The following is a 16,899-nucleotide window of genomic DNA, read 5'->3' on the forward strand; positions in this document are numbered from 1 at the left end:
CAAACTACCTCTCACTTAGTCAATCTATATTTTTTCTTATGTTCATCACTCTGCCAAAAAACGTGATCTAAAGTAATTCATTTTCTTCAAAACCCCTTTCGGAATTTCAAAAAAGGATAACATGAACATAGGGAGACTACTCAAGACAGAGTTGATAAGAACGAGCCTTCCTCCTACTAACAACATCTTGCCTCTCCAACAATTGAGTCTTTTTTGGAATCTTTCCTCAACATGTTTCTAGTCCTTATTAAAAAGTTTTCTATGGTGCATATGAATTCCTAGGTATCTAAATGAGAAAGATCCTACACTGCATCCAAAAATCTGTGTATATTCAAGTTGATTGGCTTTGGCCGCCCCAAAGAAGAACAACTCGCTTTTATGGAAGTTGATCTTGAGTCCTAATAATTGTTCAAAAGCACAGAGCAGGAGCTTCATGTTTTTGGCTCTCTCTAGATCATTATCTATAAAAATAATAGTACCATCCGCATATTGGAGGACCAAAAGTCCCTCATCAACCAAATGGGAACAACCCCTTTGATTTGTTCCACCTCTTTAGCTCTTGAAATAAGGATAGCTAACATGTCCACCACTATATTAAACAAGATTGGGGATAGTGGGTCCCCTTGACGCACTCCTTTTCTTATTTAAAAATAATGGCCTACATTGTCATTAACCTTAACTACGACACTCCCCCCTAGAGATAATTTTCAAAATCCAATCACACCAAGTTGGTGAGAAGCCTTTCATTTGAAGAACTTGTTGTATGAAGGGCCACTTTAGATTATCAAGCCTTTCCAAAGTCTAGTTTTAAAATTACAACATTTTGTTTTTTCCTATGTAGCTCATGAATTGTTTCATGTAAAGTCACAACTCCTTCCATTATATAGCGACCTAGAATAAAAGCCATTTGAGATGGTCCTATCAATTTACCTGCCACTTTCAAAAGTCTATTGTTTAGTACTTTTGTAAAAATCTTAAAACTTACATTGAGGAGGCAAATTAGTCTATATTGTTGTATCTGAACCGCATCAGTAACCTTTGGTAGTAAAGTAAGTACTCCAAAATTTAGGCTATAAATAGGCAGACTTGTGGCATGGAATTCAAAAAACAAGCTCATCAAATCCAATTTTATGATCTCCCAAAAGAATTGATACAATTCAGTGGGTAAGCCATCTGGACTGGGTGCCTTGTTGTGTTCCATATCGAATATTGCCATTTTCACTTCCTCCTCACTGAATGGAGCCGTCAATACTTGATTCTCCTCCTCCGACATTTGAGATATATCATATCTCAAAGTCTCATCCATCAAGAAAGAATTTTGTATATATGTGGTCCAAACAGTCCTTTATAGTAATCGGTTATGAAACTTTGTAGGTTCGCATCTCCAACATTAATCCCTTGTTCTTGTTCTAATTATACAATTTTTGTTTTCCTATGTCTCCCATTTGCCATGAAAATACTTAGTGTTATCATCCCCTTGCAATAACCTTGTTGTTTTTTATTGTTGGAGCCAGTAAATCTCCTCCACTCTCAACAACTTATTTAACTGCTTTTTTAGGTGATGTCTAAGTTCTCTCTCTTACGGCGACAACAAACATGTCTCAGACTTTCTGTCTAGGACATCAATGTCAGCTAAGAGATTTGATTTGTGATTCTTGTTTTGAGGGACTAAGTTTCTAGCCCATCCTCTAAGAAAGTGTCTGAACCTTCTTATCTTGTTTTTCCACCCCTAGCAACGGAGTGATTGTGATGACTGATGAGCCGATGGCTGGGTTTGGATGTGCCCATGAATTTCATGGCCTCCATGTTGTTTTGGTTCTGCTCTTATTTGGGACTTCCTGTTGATGTTTTGATTGCTTTGCTGGTTTTTTGGTCTCATTTGATTATAGTACAGGCACCAATGATTACTTGTCAAATGTAGCAGCTCATTCATATTAGCTGAGGCTCATACATTTTGATTTCCTGCCAATGGGTGTCAACTGTTTAGTTCTACCACTATTGAATTAGTTCATTGGTCATCATTTTTGGTCTACGATTTGGTTTACCAGAACTGTAGATCTCCAATGTCGCCTTATGCACTGCTTCTGATCTGAAAATGTGACTGAGGCACTGTTTCTACTTCCCTGTTCTTGTCAATTCATATAACAATGGCAAATTTCATGCAAGTAAACACTACTCAGTCTCTGACTTGTATTGGTATTGCAGATCCATGGCTCCATGCTATGTGGTTTTTGAAGATTTGAACCCAGGAATATACTTCACCTGGCATGAGTGCTCAATCCAGGTGCTTGGAGTGACAAATTCTAGGTACAAAAAGTACCCAAACTATGAGCAGGCTCTTCAAGCTTACAATGCATCATTGAAAGCCCAACTCCTTCACAAGCTTCTGTTGTTCCTTCTCACTGTTCTGTTGTTGGCGTTCCTCAAACTGATGATAGCCTCGGAGATTGGAAGAATGTGTAAATTTTGGCTCTTGTGTTGCTGGTTGTCGCTCTTTGCTTGAGGATTACCATGTCTGGGTAATGTAGGGGAAATTTCCAGGCCGATGATGAGATTAATCCATGGATGCTGTTTGTTTTAGCATCTCCTATTACTCTGAGGCCATGTTGTTGGCAGTTATGTCTATTTCATGTTCTTGTAACCCTCACTTAGCTCGGATTATGTTTAACAAAACCTGGTATGTTTCAAACTTCCTATCATGTTGTATGTCTTCCTGTTGTGTGGTTAGTGCCATATGTTGAGCCTGGCCCAAATCAAACAGCGTCCCAATTTGGTAGTTGGTTGTAGTTGGGGTTGGGCCAGGCTCCTGGATGGAAATCAAACACATGAACAATTGAGCCGTGTTGTTCAGCTGCAAGTCAATCAAACAAGGCACCTTGTGCTGTTCTGGGCCTGGCTCGCCGGCCACGCCATGTAGAGCACAGAAATCAAATACACCCTAATTATTTGTTTTCCTCCTAAAAGGCAGAGTTATTATCTCGTCTAAAAGACACGATATACTAATATACGAAAGGAAGATTTGGTGTTCTTACTACCTCTTTGAAGGTCGTCACTTGTGATTTCACTCTCAATTTTTTAACTTATGACTGTACCCATGTTTGTTTGGATCTGAAGCCCCTGTCTGCCCTTGTTCTAAGACTTGTTAGCTGATAGCAAAGTAAATGAATTAAGGAATAGAAAAATAAAAGACAATACTAAACCTTGATGTTATCCTAACCCTCTAGGTTTCGCCGATGGTTGATTAAGTATGTGTACCTTATTAAACTTGCTTATATATTTGAAATATTTACAAATTTTGCTGTAAAAATCATTTTGAAATGCTCTCAAAATATTTGATTTAAAAAAGAGTTGAAATCACATGTGTTTTTTAGCTAAACTGACACCATTAACTCCTATAAATAGAATAGAGGTAAATTCTTGTTTCGTTTTGAAAAAAAACAGTAACAAAATCACAAAGTCAAATAAATGAGGGTGGAATCACAATTAAATTTTCAAAACAAGGGTTAAAACATAAGAGCCCTTGTGCCATTCTCAACAATATATCAATCTTAGCTTTCCCAGCAATGGAAAACAATTAAACAAAATAATTTGAGAGTTCAGCCATAGTTTAGAGCGAAACTTCATTTTCAGGAGTGCATACATTGAGTAATAACAAATTGACCTTGTCGAGAATAATAAACTCTGTAAATCGGCGAAAGAAAAATACCCAATCATCAAGTAGTTCGTGGCACGCCCTGTACATGCAGAGTAGGTCTGGGCGTTCGGTCTGACCGAACCGAACCGATCGGTTCCTCGGTCATTTTGAAAGTTCGGTCATCAAAAAACAAGGACCGATCGGTTAGTTGAAAAAATAAAGAACCGAGCAGTTTCGGTCTCGGTTAGTTTGGTTCGGTGTCGGTCACGACCGAACTAACCGGGCTAGCAGATTTGTATCAAATTTCAGCAACATGTTTGCACAAAATGATACAAATATCTTGGTTCTCCTTATTCAAATACTAACTACAATAGCATCTCCAACTCACAAGTCACAAACTCACAATGATACAACAAAAACAACACATAATCAAGTCTTTAAAAAGATAAAAAAACAGTTTAGGACTCCCAATAGAGAATTTCGGTTAGTTCGGTTAGTTCGGTTAACCGACACCTATACCCGAACTAACCGTATAAAGTTCGGTTAGTTGGAAGCAGGGACCGAATTTATGACCGAAAAGTTCGGTCTCGGTCAGTTCGGTCTCGGTCTCGGTCAGTTCGGTTCGGTCTTCGGTCTTCGGGTAATTATGCCCAGAGTGAATGCAGAGTAGTACTGTACATCCAAATAATGTACGGAAGTTCTTCAGCTGAAAAACATCGCATAAGAAGTGGCTAAAAAAAAGCATGCTCTCTGTTTCCATCATCCTCAATATAACAGATCGATGTCACACTATTACGAACAATCCTGGCCAAACCAAATAGAAAGAATACTGCCCAAGGGGCTAATCCCGTCAAAATGCCATATGTAAAAAATGCTGATCGAATAAAAAAGTGGTCTAAGTCGACTTGCAACACTGCCTATATAAATATTACATGTCTGCACTCTGATTATTAGGTAAGTTCATTATTATTTCCTTTTAGTATTTTCATTAGTTTTAGTTTTTCAGTATATATTGTTATTTTTAATATTGAGCAATATCCTTTTATTCAACTTATTATTTTTAATTATTTTAGTTTAAGCCATTTCAGTATTTCAGCACACATTGTCAATTTTTTTTAGTTTTGTAGCTTTTGTAAGTTGTAACTGTATGATGTGTCACTTTTCAGTTTCACTGATTTTTCGAAACTTTTTTTCTGTTTCAATGTTTTCGTTTTTTTACTTGTTTTATGTTTCGTTATAGTTTCAGTTGAGTTCATTAGAAACTCTGTTTCTGTTTTAAGGTTTTCTTTAGTTTCAGTTGATTGAGTTCATTAGAAACTCTGTTTCCATTTTAAGGTCTCCATTCCCCTCTTCAGTTTTTTCCCTTGTAGTTGGTCTCATTTCCTGCTTCTGCAATGTTTGTTGTTATTTGTGTAATAATGCGATCTCCAATGTTTTCAGTTTGCTCATTCTCTTCAAATTGTTGTGAACACTGATGTCTGCAAATTCAAAGGATCATTAAATTGGCTATTTTTTCAGGGTTCTAATTTTTGGTTATCAACACAGATGACCTCAAAATTTTGAAGCATCTCACAGGACTAAAGCAGTGAAGGTAATTGTACCTCGTATCTGCAACTATACATGCACATGAGCAGGAGGTTGCCAATTCGAAAGATCTGGGTGATCTTCTAGAATTTCAATCACTTTCTATTGTTTTATGCCACTGTAAACTCTGGGTGAATTCTTTTCCCTTTATCTACCAGATTCTGATCTGGTTTCAAAATGTACGTGTCATGAAATGATTGGACACAAAACTGATTGATAAATTGAGACAAAATCAACCAAAATATGTGTACTCACTCCCAAAGTTTTGGGATGCATGCATTGGCGGAGTCAGAAATACATATACAAAATTTTCTTTGTTTTTTTCGAGATCTAGGAGAATCAGCGAACAATTTATACTCTGTATAAAAGATGAGGCCAGGACAACCTGCCATAGTTCGGCTCAAACATGAGAAAATTGGTTTCTCAGTAGGGGTTTCGACCACTCATGTTCCTTCAAAAAATATATAAGAATTGGCAAAAAAAAACATGCTTTCTGTTTCCATCATCCTCAATAAAAAGATGTTGCACTGTTATGAATAATCCTGGCAAAAACAAAATTGAAAGAATATTGCCCAAGGGGCTAATCCAGTCAAAATGCAAGATTTTTAAACTGATACAAAAAAATGCCGCTTGAAAAAAAAAGAAACTCTCATCTACAGTTATTATCTCACTGGGGTAAAAAGAATTGACTGGATACACTGCATATGAATGCACCAAGCAAACTGAAGACCGGAACATAGCTTGCTAGGAATGTGTAGGGTGATCATCGCCCTTTCCATCGCCATGGCCGCCACTGCCGCTAGTAGACGCCTTTGCAAATCTGCCTTTGACTCGGTTTCTTGTGTCTGCTCGTACCTTCCGGGATACATACATGATCTGCTTGCCAAACCTGCAAATGCAAAATTCACAAAGGCTCAAACATTGCACATAGACCGAACTGAAAAATTTATCAAGTGGAACAACCAAGATATACCATGGAACAATAGCAAAGTGATTGCTAGAATGATCAAAATCGAAAACACATTATGACAATGTTTTTTTTACTACTAGAACAACCAAATCATAAGACAGGATAATGAATTCGGAACCAATACAAAACATGCCTCATGATAATTCAAAAGTACAAATACATATAGTACATATTACGCAGAAAAAAAAAGGGAGAATAGTGGACCATTCTGATTGTAACAAACATAGATAAATCATAGAAAATTGTGAAATAAAAAGATGAACCACGAATCAGAGAAAGAAATCATGGTATTATAGGAAAAGCAAAAAGGGAAACGGAAGAATTAAAGAAAATGAAAAATCGATCGATGAAAGTAACTGAGCTGAGAGTAATAATTAATTATATTAATGGCCTTATATATAAGCACGTACCTCCTGTTCTTCCTCTTGTCCTTGTACCTCTGCTTAGCCTGCTCCCTCTTCTCCAGCAGCTTGGTTCTTGCCTCCATGTCTTGGCTTGATCCTTGCACCGGCACCGAGGATGCCGCCTGCTGCTGCAGAGGCGCGTCCTGGTCTTGGTGGAGGACCGTCGTGCTGCCGGGTGCTGGCGGCGTCAATTGCTCATCAGTACCCAAGTGCCTGCTTGGGAACTCGTCTGGCGACCACATCGGCAAGCCACTGTTGAAGAATTTGCATTGAGGAGGAAGTTGGTGAGGAGGAAGAAGCCAATCCCGGTTTGGTGTCTTGCCTTGTTGAAGAGGAAGTTGCTGGTGAACAGGAGTAGGCAGATCCAGGTATGGCGTCATGCTGGTGCTCGTGTTTGCAGCAGTGCTCATCACTGAATTGCTGAGCCTGAAAGCTGCATTGTTGCCGGTAAGATATTCCAAAGCATGGTCAGCAGAAGATTGGGTTACGGTTTCTGAAGAATATGATGCTGATGATGGGTTTAACGGCTGAGGATCAGCATCATAACCCGACGACGACGACCACCACGCCGCCTCTGGCTACAGTACCGAACAGTTGGATGAGTAGCTATGTACCAGCAGGAAAAGTGTAACAACTCATGCAACATTCATCACATTACATATATATAGCAGGAGGCATTTGGCACTACAGCTATTTGGCTCAACTCCATTTCCAAGATCTTTATCATCCCAAGATAAATAAAACTGTTATTAGAATCATCCTAAGTCATCAAACTATTTTAAGTTTAATCAAGTTTATAGGAAAGAGCAACAATTAAGATCTATAACACCAAGCTGAGTATATATATCATGAAAATATATTTCATGGTACATGTAGTGATACTAATTTGGCAGAGAGCACTCTTTTTGGATAAATTTGATCAAACATAAAAACAGTTTGACTTAAAAACAACATTTTTGTTTTGAGACGGAAAGAGTGTTTTTCTTTTCTTTTCTTTTGTTGTTGTTGTTGTTTGAACCTATAGCTAAAGGTTGAAACCACATTAATTCATGAAGCCAAAGCTTTGCTAAATAGACCTAGTACAACAATTTAGGTGAACTTGTGCAGTGACCATGATTATTTACTCACATATATAGGAGAGCTATCAAATATATTAAAAAAACAGATACATAATAACCTAAAGGGTCAAAACAAACAACGACGACAACAATAGCAAAGCAATGACGATGATACTGAACACTAAATAATTCAGAATACGGGAGCATTGGCTATATGGTATATGCATGCATGCATACCTCGTCAATGAGGGAGTTTGCCAAGGGCACGGTCAAGCTCCATTCGTCCATGAAGTTGAAGTCGTCCATGAGCCCACCAGCACCAGCTGGTTCTTCGGGGAGGTTGTTGTACCAATCGGAGTAGTCTTGTGCCAAGAGACCAGCAGCATCTCCTTCGCCGCCGGTCGGTAAGGCCACCGCCGCTGCTGCCCCGTCGCCGGCCACCGCCTGCTTTCCAAAGTTGCCCCCGGTTTCTATGAGACTGCTTGATGGCAACTAGTAGTAGGCACCAAAGGTAAAAGAGACAAACTTGCAGCCAAGATCTGTTGCCTGAATGTAGGCAGTGATCCAACCACAAGGGAAGGAGAAAAACACAAGAAAGAGACATGTGTCAGTTGCATTGCATCTCAATTGACCAGGCCCTTTCTTCAAATCAAGGCTTTCTGTTTGAGACCCGAAATTGTTGTCATTAGTTCAGTCATCAAACTAAACGACCAAGATATAAGTCTTTTTTTTTGAAACAAAAAAAATGTATGAATCAGAGTATGTATAGTAGGTACCTCATTCTTCTTCACCATAGCACTTTGTTCGTCGCAAGATCTGCTGCTACTTCCGGGCAAATCTGCCGCCTTCAGTTCGACGCTGACTAGGTCCGGGACCCACGTTTGCGGAGGCTCCTCGAGAGCAGGTGTGGGCGGCACCGGCACCTGAGGCGGGGCGTCAATGTAGAGGACGCGCGCGACGTCGTCGGGTTCCGGGAACCCGGTGTAGGAGAGCGTCGGGCTCCAAGCGTGGCCCTCGGCGTCGCACCCGGCGGCACGCGCGCAGTGCGCGCAGAGGAAGGCCCGGTGGACGGCGCAGCGCGCGGCGGCGGGCGCGGCGTGGCATCCCTCGCAGAGCGGGACGCGCTCGTGGGCGCCCGCGGTGGCGGCGTGCACGGGGACGTCGCAGAGCAGGCACAGGCGCGCGCCGTGCTGCGCGCAGAGGAGCAGCGCGCGCTGCGCGGCGCAGTAGTCGCACGGCACGCCGCCGAGGTCGTCGTCCGGGGGCATGGTGTCGTCCGCCGCGGCGTCCCGAACCGCCCCTGCCGTAAAACATGGTACGCCGCCGGCCGGCCGGCCGGCGGCGAGTGTGGAGGTGGAGGGGTCTCTCGTATTCAAAGCACGGTGGTGGGGATCCGTCCTCGGGTTGGTTTGGTTGGTGGCTTGGTACGTACTTTTACGTGCGTGCGGCGCTGACGACGATGGCGGCGCGCGGCGGCACGACTCCAGTCGAGGCTGGTTAGGTCAGAGTGTGTATCTATCTTTCTAATATATATATATATATATATATATATATATATATATATAGAAGTCGGCGGCCACCAGTATACGTATATGCATGCTTGAAAAAAAAGGAAAACGTCTACACGCAAAGATGCGCGGAGGAGCGCAATCTGCGGAATATTATGTGTGCATGACGACGACCGCTACACGTGCAAAAGTACCGCAACTGGACTTTGGTCATGTTTAGATCTCCACCGCTGTATTATTACGGCTATCAGGGCAGTGTGCGCCGGTATCCCTAACTACAACTTCTCATGGACATCACGCGCCTCGGCCAAGTAAATTAAATTAGGAGTATAATAATTACTAAAGCGCATCCGCATCTCTACAAGTTTTAATCTATATATACTCACAATCTTATATTTTCAGCCGAACAAGAAAAAAGAGATGAAAGAAATTATGGCCTTGTTCAGTTCAAAAAATTTTGGGAAAATGATACTGTAGCACTTTCGTTTTTATTTAACAAACATTATCCAATTACGGAGTACCTAAGCTTAAACGATTCGTCTCGTGATTTATAGACAAACTTTGTAATTAGTTTTTATTTTTATCTATATTTAATGCTCTATGCATGTACCGCAAAATTTGATGTGACGGAAAATCTTGAAATGTTTTGGGTTTTGGGGTGAACTAAACAAGGCACTATGTAGTCACCAGTCAAACTTAGCTTGAACCCCATTCGAGCTCCGTTAGCGGGTAGGAGCTAGACTTTTGTAATATGTTATTAACACATAGTATAGGAGCTGTTGCGTTATCCAATTCCCAATGTTAGGGAACTCGAGATCAACCAATATTGTACGCAACAAGCACAAGCATTTGTATTTGGATGACATGTGAATTGTAACATACTTTCTTTTTCACGAACAGGGCTGCCCCCTGGTTTCATTAAGACGAAAATTGTAACATACTTTCTGTTGGAAACTGTGTTAAAGCATCAAGTCAATCTCAATGTAGGTTTCATGAAAGCTTCATGCACATTAAATATGCTAATGAGGCACTATATTGATGAAGAGAGAAATGATGAGAGTTTGATAGGAGTAGAGATAATTTTATGGGGATAAAACTCTTCTGCACTGTTTTAAAAATACAAGTGCTTTGGAAACTGTCCATTGAGACTGATCTGAGCACGCCGATTTGTGAGCATTCATCAGATAAAATTATTGAATTAATGGTTGTAAATTAAACTGTACGTCTGGTGTATCAATTATCCTGTCGGTTTGATCATTTATCCTCTCAGCTATAGTGAAGTTTATTTCCGAACGTCAATGCTGACATGACTAATGTTTCACTGGTCAAAGCTAAGTTGTTATGAAACATATCAAAAACACAAATTACAGAGACAGATTAATTCTATGGAAGGTAAATTGGAAAAAAAATCAAATTGAAAACATATCAGAAACACAAATTTCAAAAAGCAGATAAAAAAACCATATTTACACCAATAATAAAAGAAATTTGCACTGACATAATTAATGTAAAAATTACAATATAAGATTGTAAGAGAAAGACATGAATTAAAATAACACATGAACAAGAAAAACATGCTGACTGACAGGGACGAAGCCACAAAAAATTGTAGGAGGGGCTGAACAAAATTGCTACATCGACTTAACTTTACTATAAACCCTCACAATAGAAAAAAAAATATATTAGCTTGAAGTAGTCTTATATTAATTCACAAAATATATCTAAAAATAAAGGTCTCAGCCCACCCTACCTTATAAATTTGTGTCTAAAATTAGAAGCAAAAACACTAGGAGCTCCACTGAATCAGCAGCGGTAGGGGGGGCTAGAGCCCCCCTAGCCTCACGGCTAGCTTCGTCCATGCTGACTGGATAATTCAGTAAACACCGAGCATGGACACTAATATGCAGTTTACTTGAAATCTAGACAATGAACAAAGCGGATTTCTAACATAGAAGCAAAGAAGAAAGGAAAGACCGGATCAAATGAGAGATGGATTCTATACAAATCCGGGTGACAAAAAAAGGAAAAAATTACCCAGGCAACGTTACAGATTTACCGTTTCAAAACGAAAGTAAATGTGAAAGTTGTGAGCCAATGACATCGCTCCCTAGCATGTTGCTCGGGCCCACATGATCCGTCGTAGTTTGGCGCTGTCCTCGTCGGCAGACTGGCAACGTGCCCGCTCCGGCCTTGTTCGGTTCCACACGCTGGCAACTGACACTGTCTCGCTCGCTCCTTCCACAGCTAGCTACTACACTACATTACATAACGGATCGATCGGAGCGTGATGATCCATCCATGGAGCTCACCACCACCACACACGGGAGATAGCAAGCAAGCCAGGCAGAGCGACGACTTCCTTTAGCAGCTAGCTAGCTAGCTAACTAGCCATGCTGCCGTCCTTCGTGTCGCCGACGGCGAGCGCCTCGGTGACGCCTCCGCCGCGGCCGATACCAGGCAGCCACGGGCCGCCGGTGCTGGGCCCGCTGCGGGACCGCCTGGACTACTTCTGGTTCCAGAGCCAGGACGAGTTCTTCCGGAAGCGCGCGGCGGCGCACCGCAGCACCGTGTTCCGCACCAACATCCCGCCCACCTTCCCCTTCTTCGTCGGCATCGACCCGCGCGTCGTCGCCATCGTCGACGCCGCCGCCTTCACCGCGCTCTTCGACCCGGACCTCGTCGACAAGCGCGACATCCTCATCGGGCCCTACAACCCGGGCACCGGCTTCACCGGCGGCACCCGCGTCGGCGTCTACCTCGACACCCAGGAGGCCGAGCACACGCGCATCAAGACCTTCGCCATGGACCTCCTCCACCGCAGCGCGCGCAGCTGGCCCGCCGAGTTCCGCGCCGGCGTTGGCGCCATGCTCGACGCCGTGGACGCCGACTTCGCCGCCAACAAGGCATCTTCCGCCAGCTACCTCGTCCCGCTGCAGCAATGCATCTTCCGGTTCCTCTGCAAGGCGTTCGCCGGCGCCGACCCGTCCGCCGACTGGCTGGTGGACAACTTCGGCTTCACCATCCTCGACATCTGGCTGGCGCTGCAGATCCTTCCCACGCAGAAGGTCGGCGTCGTCCAGCCGCTGGAGGAGCTGCTCATCCACTCCTTCCCGCTGCCGTCTTTCCTCATCTGGCCGGGCTACTACCTCCTCTACCGCTTCGTCGAGAAGCACGGCGCCGAGGCCGTCGCGTACGCCGAGACGCAGCACGGCATCAGCAAGAAGGACGCCATCAACAACATCCTCTTCGTGCTCGGCTTCAACGCCTTCGGCGGCTTCTCCGTCTTCCTGCCCTTCCTCGTCGCCAAGGTCGGCGACGCCGCCGACGCCGCGGGGCTGCGCCCGCGCCTGCGGGACGAGGTGCGGCGCGCCATGGACAAAGCCAAAGACGCCGACGCCGAGTTCGGCTTCGCCGCCGTCAGGGAGTCCATGCCGCTGGTGCGGTCCACGGTGTACGAGATGCTCCGGATGCAGCCGCCGGTGCCGCTGCAGTTTGGCCGCGCGCGCAGGGACTTCGTGCTGCAGTCCCACGGCGGCGCCGCGTACCAGGTGTCCAAGGGCGAGGTGCTGTGCGGGTACCAGCCGCTGGCGATGCGGGACCCCGAGGTGTTCGACCGCCCCGAGGAGTTCGTGCCGGAGCGGTTCCTCGGCGACGACGGCGCCAGGCTGCTGCAGCACCTCTTCTGGTCCAACGGACCGGAGACGGAGCAGCCGGCGCCCGGGAACAAGCAGTGCGCCGCCAAGGAGGTGGTGGTGGACACGGCGTGCATGCTGCTGGCCGAGCTCTTCCGGCGATACGACGACTTCGTGGTGGAGGGCACATCCTTCACAAAGCTCGTCAAGCGCCAGCCGTCGCCGAGCTTGTCGCCGGCAGCCGCAGCCGGAGCCGGAGCGCAACAGTGACATGATGCATATATAGGATGATATATCGCGCGGTGACCACGTCGCCGTCTCGCCGACGCCGGCCGAGTAGTAACGTGTGTTTGTCATGCATACTGTGTGTTGGACTTCATTCCAACGATTGATCGGTGTCTCTCTCTCCCGGCCGTTGATAATAAAACACTTGTGCAATTGCAAAGTGTGGGTGCATATGCAGGCAGGACGTACACACTTGTATAGTGAATTAGTGATGCGCTATTGCTGCTGCAAACAAATTAAATGAACATCTCCTCTTCATTTGTCTAGTTTCTAGCTAGTCTCCCTTATCTTACTTTGAACTTTTGGTTTACCTTTTTTCATGGCTTGTCGTTGTCTCGTTGGTTTTAATTTGACCGTTTATTTTCAATCAAAATACAAGGTTTTTGTATAAAAGCTAAAAATAAATTAATGCTCATAGGGACTATTGAGAGTACTTCTCAAAACAAAACTATATGCAAATATTCTTTTGATTATTTCACTTTTAGTAGTTAATGTGATGTGATACTGTGATCCGGATGTAAAAGGCATCACGAAATACGCATATATATATATATATATATATATATATATATATATATATATGACCAGATAATAGAGTATCGTACAGAAGTATGACAGAAAATATCAAGTAATAAGTACTGTAGTTATCATCAGGTGGAGGATATTTAATTTTACGAATTTCCACACATGAAATGACGTGCATATACACAGTCCATTTATCTATTTATTTATTTATTGCCAATGCATTCATTTATTATCTAGAAAAAAAATTGAATTAGGAGAATGGGAAGGGAGGCAAGAAACACGAGGCGAGTAAGAACAAGAAGAGGAACAGTGTGGAGGCAGCAGCTGATCGTGACATGCATTTCGTCTCTTGCGATTGGCGATGATGTGAACACGAGAGGGATGGAGGAACGCATCATCATGCACGGACGACGACAGTTACTCCTGTTCAGACGCGCGCGCGCACCCATCCATCTCTATATATGCAAAATTCAGCTCCACACACTTTCCTTCGCAACAAGGAGTAGCTAGCTACTAGCTAGTTCGAAGCAAGCTAGCTATAAACACAGTGTTGACGGCAAAAAGTGGCCAACACTTGTAATGGATCGGACTATCACGAGAGATTCCGAGGCCTTGTTTAGTTCCGAAAAGATTTCGGATTTAGGTACTGTAGCACTTTCGTTTGTTTGTGACAAATATTATCTAATTATGGACTAACTAGGATCAAAAGATTCGTCTCGCGATTTCCAGCTAAACTGTGTAATTAGTTTTTGCTTTCGTCTATATTTAATGCTTCATGCATGTGCCGCAAGATTCGATGTGACGGGAAATCTTGAAAACTTTTTGCCTTTTGGGATGAACTAAACAAGGCCCGAGCGTCAAGATGATCAAAACGACACGTGCATTTGGGTTTGGAGCCCCCAGGACGAAGAAAAGGAGTTTTGAACTCAATCTGCCAAAAAACCGACCTAACTGTAAGACTTAAGAGTCTTATTAAGACCTCCTTTTGCTAGGCCAGTTTTTCTCTGGAGTCCGGACTGGTTAAGACTTAAGAGTCTAGATTGGTTTTGTGCCGTTTTTTGATGTGAGAAACATGCAAAAATGCATCCTTGATACTTTTACTGGTGGGATAGATTATCCTCTCTCTCTATAAATAGATGATGACGGTCGATTGAGAGATCCAACATCATCTGATCCAAAAAAACACATCTATTACCTCTTTTATTATCTCAACTTTTTTCAATCTCCACAGTTTAGCGCGTCTCTTGAGATTCGCAGTGGCATTGCCAATCCTAAGACAACCCCTCAACATGAATCGATGTGCGCGACCTTGCTAGCTCCAAGACAACCTAATTAGTGTGATCGATGAAGAACGAGCTTCAAATCGGTTCTACCAACCCGCGGATTGGTACTTGCTAAGTTTGACGTTGCTTGTGTGCTTAGGTTATGTGTAACCTTAGGCATGCTGGCCTTTGCTGGCGTATAATTGATTTAAATCGGCGCCAGCATATTTTTTTAGTGACTATCTCTACGTGAAATGTTTCTACATTTTTTCAAGGAGCTAGTGATTTGTAGCCATGTTTCAAATCAGGTCAAGCGATTTGTGTTCATGTATAGTTTAGCAACTTATTAGTTTGTTATAGCATTATTTAGTAGTTTTAGAGGTCATCGGCTAAATAAATTTTAGTTTTAGAGGCCAATTTTCTCAGCGGCTGTGGCTTTGCTACTGTTGTGCACTGTAGCTGTCATGGCTGCAGCTGCAAATCCCTGTAGAAGAAGGACAGCCGAACAAATCATAGCCGGAGATTTAAAATATTGGCTCGCCAGTAGTACAGTGATTTTGATCTGGGACTGTGGACTGCATGAATTGAAGTGAAGTGTAGAGAAAAGCTGTTAGCTTTATTTAGCTAATCCATCCAAATTCCAACCTGATGTGCTGAGGCAGGGGCCACGTACGTGTGAGAGGCCGGGGTCCATTTCAGCATGCAGTGCCATATGCCTTACAAATATCTTCTGAAAATGGCGACGAAATCAACGATGCAAGGTCCAGATTCGCTTGGTACAAATGCTATCGTAGTACGTCTTGGCTCGCAGCTAGGCAACGCACATGCATATGATCACTGTACATGAATAGGGAATGGACAGCTCCTGCTCAATTGCTCATGCAACAAGAATCCAGAGGCAGACAAAAAAACCACGGAGAGAAGAGGAAACAGATCGATCACGTACTACAGGTAACTGGATTACTACTGGAGATGGGTGAAGGAGAGCATGCAGCAGGAATGAGGTAGCCAGCCAGTGACATACTGCCATGCAGGTGACAACGAGAAATATCTCCCTCCCTCAAAGATCCAATCCTCATCTCAGAAAAAGGGTAAAGGAATATTCCAATCCAAGCCACAAATAATTGGAAATGGAGCAATGCAGGTAATAAATAAGGATAAAACCCAATTTTCAGTGGGTATAAAGAGTTTTTTTTTAAAAAAAACTGGGTATAAAGAGTTGGAAGCGTCAAAGGTTGAGCTGAAAGGAGTTAAGAAAAAAAGGCTTGTTTAGCCATGAATTAAAGCGTCCGAAAAATCAATTAAAAGAAAGAGGGACGAAAGAATAGTGCCCACTACAAGATTATACATTCAGAATGTGACGGTGAAAATGATGTTCTCGGATCTTTATTTTTAGAAGAAAAAACATTCTTCACAAGAAAGGATGATGGCATGCCACACGTGGAAGGACAAGACTTGGTACCACACATTTTGTAGAAAAAAATATGTCAGTGAAACATCACTGGCAGCAAGTCTGGTGGAACCATCCACCGTCTTTCTCCTCCACGCGACACCCCTCCTGTCGTCTTTCTCCTCACCGATGCCATCCTCATCTTCACCCCGTTCACCGCCACCTCGCCGTGCCATCAACTTCCCGCCCTCCCCTAACCTCTGTCATCCTCTTTCTCCCCCCTGCCCCACCCTCCTCCTCTAATTCCCAGGGCAAGTTGCCGACGACCTCCGCCGCAACATCCTCAGCACCTTCTCTCGTCGTTGTCTCACCTACCTCCACCATCGTGTCGCAGCTACTGCCCCCAAAACCTCCTTCTAAATCCACTAGGAAAGATCCCCTAAACCGCCGTCATTGGAACCCTAAATTGTCTTCTTCGTCGGGCGTAGCGGTGGGAGCAGGGTTACTAGAGTGCGATGGTCGCTAAAATGGCCAGAACTTGTCATTGCCAGCCATGCTTCATATACTTTGTGCAAATTCTACAACATTTTGGAGAAGCTAAAATGGCTTAAGAGCAAATATTCAAAACAGATATGTACAAGATGCTC

General features: G+C 43.4%; 2 protein-coding genes across 2 annotated transcripts; one reads left to right on the top strand and one right to left on the bottom strand.

Annotated features, from left to right (window-relative positions):
- Positions 5,370–9,148, bottom strand: LOC8085183 (zinc finger protein CONSTANS-LIKE 15). Its single transcript, XM_021458805.1, has 4 exons — positions 8,427–9,148; positions 7,888–8,094; positions 6,599–7,170; positions 5,370–6,107 (listed from the first exon to the last, which is right to left on the bottom strand). Exons 1-4 carry the CDS (start codon positions 8,916–8,918, stop codon positions 5,963–5,965), a joined length of 1,416 nt encoding a protein of 471 aa, XP_021314480.1. The 5' UTR covers positions 8,919–9,148; the 3' UTR covers positions 5,370–5,962.
- LOC8066501 (probable inactive linolenate hydroperoxide lyase) lies at positions 11,381–13,341 on the top strand. The gene has a single exon (XM_021460480.1). The coding sequence runs from the start codon at positions 11,549–11,551 to the stop codon at positions 13,058–13,060; it is 1,512 nt and encodes a 503-aa protein (XP_021316155.1). The 5' UTR covers positions 11,381–11,548; the 3' UTR covers positions 13,061–13,341.

This window comes from Sorghum bicolor, chromosome 4, assembly GCF_000003195.3.
Source record: "Sorghum bicolor cultivar BTx623 chromosome 4, Sorghum_bicolor_NCBIv3, whole genome shotgun sequence".
NCBI classification, from domain to species: domain Eukaryota; kingdom Viridiplantae; phylum Streptophyta; class Magnoliopsida; order Poales; family Poaceae; genus Sorghum; species Sorghum bicolor.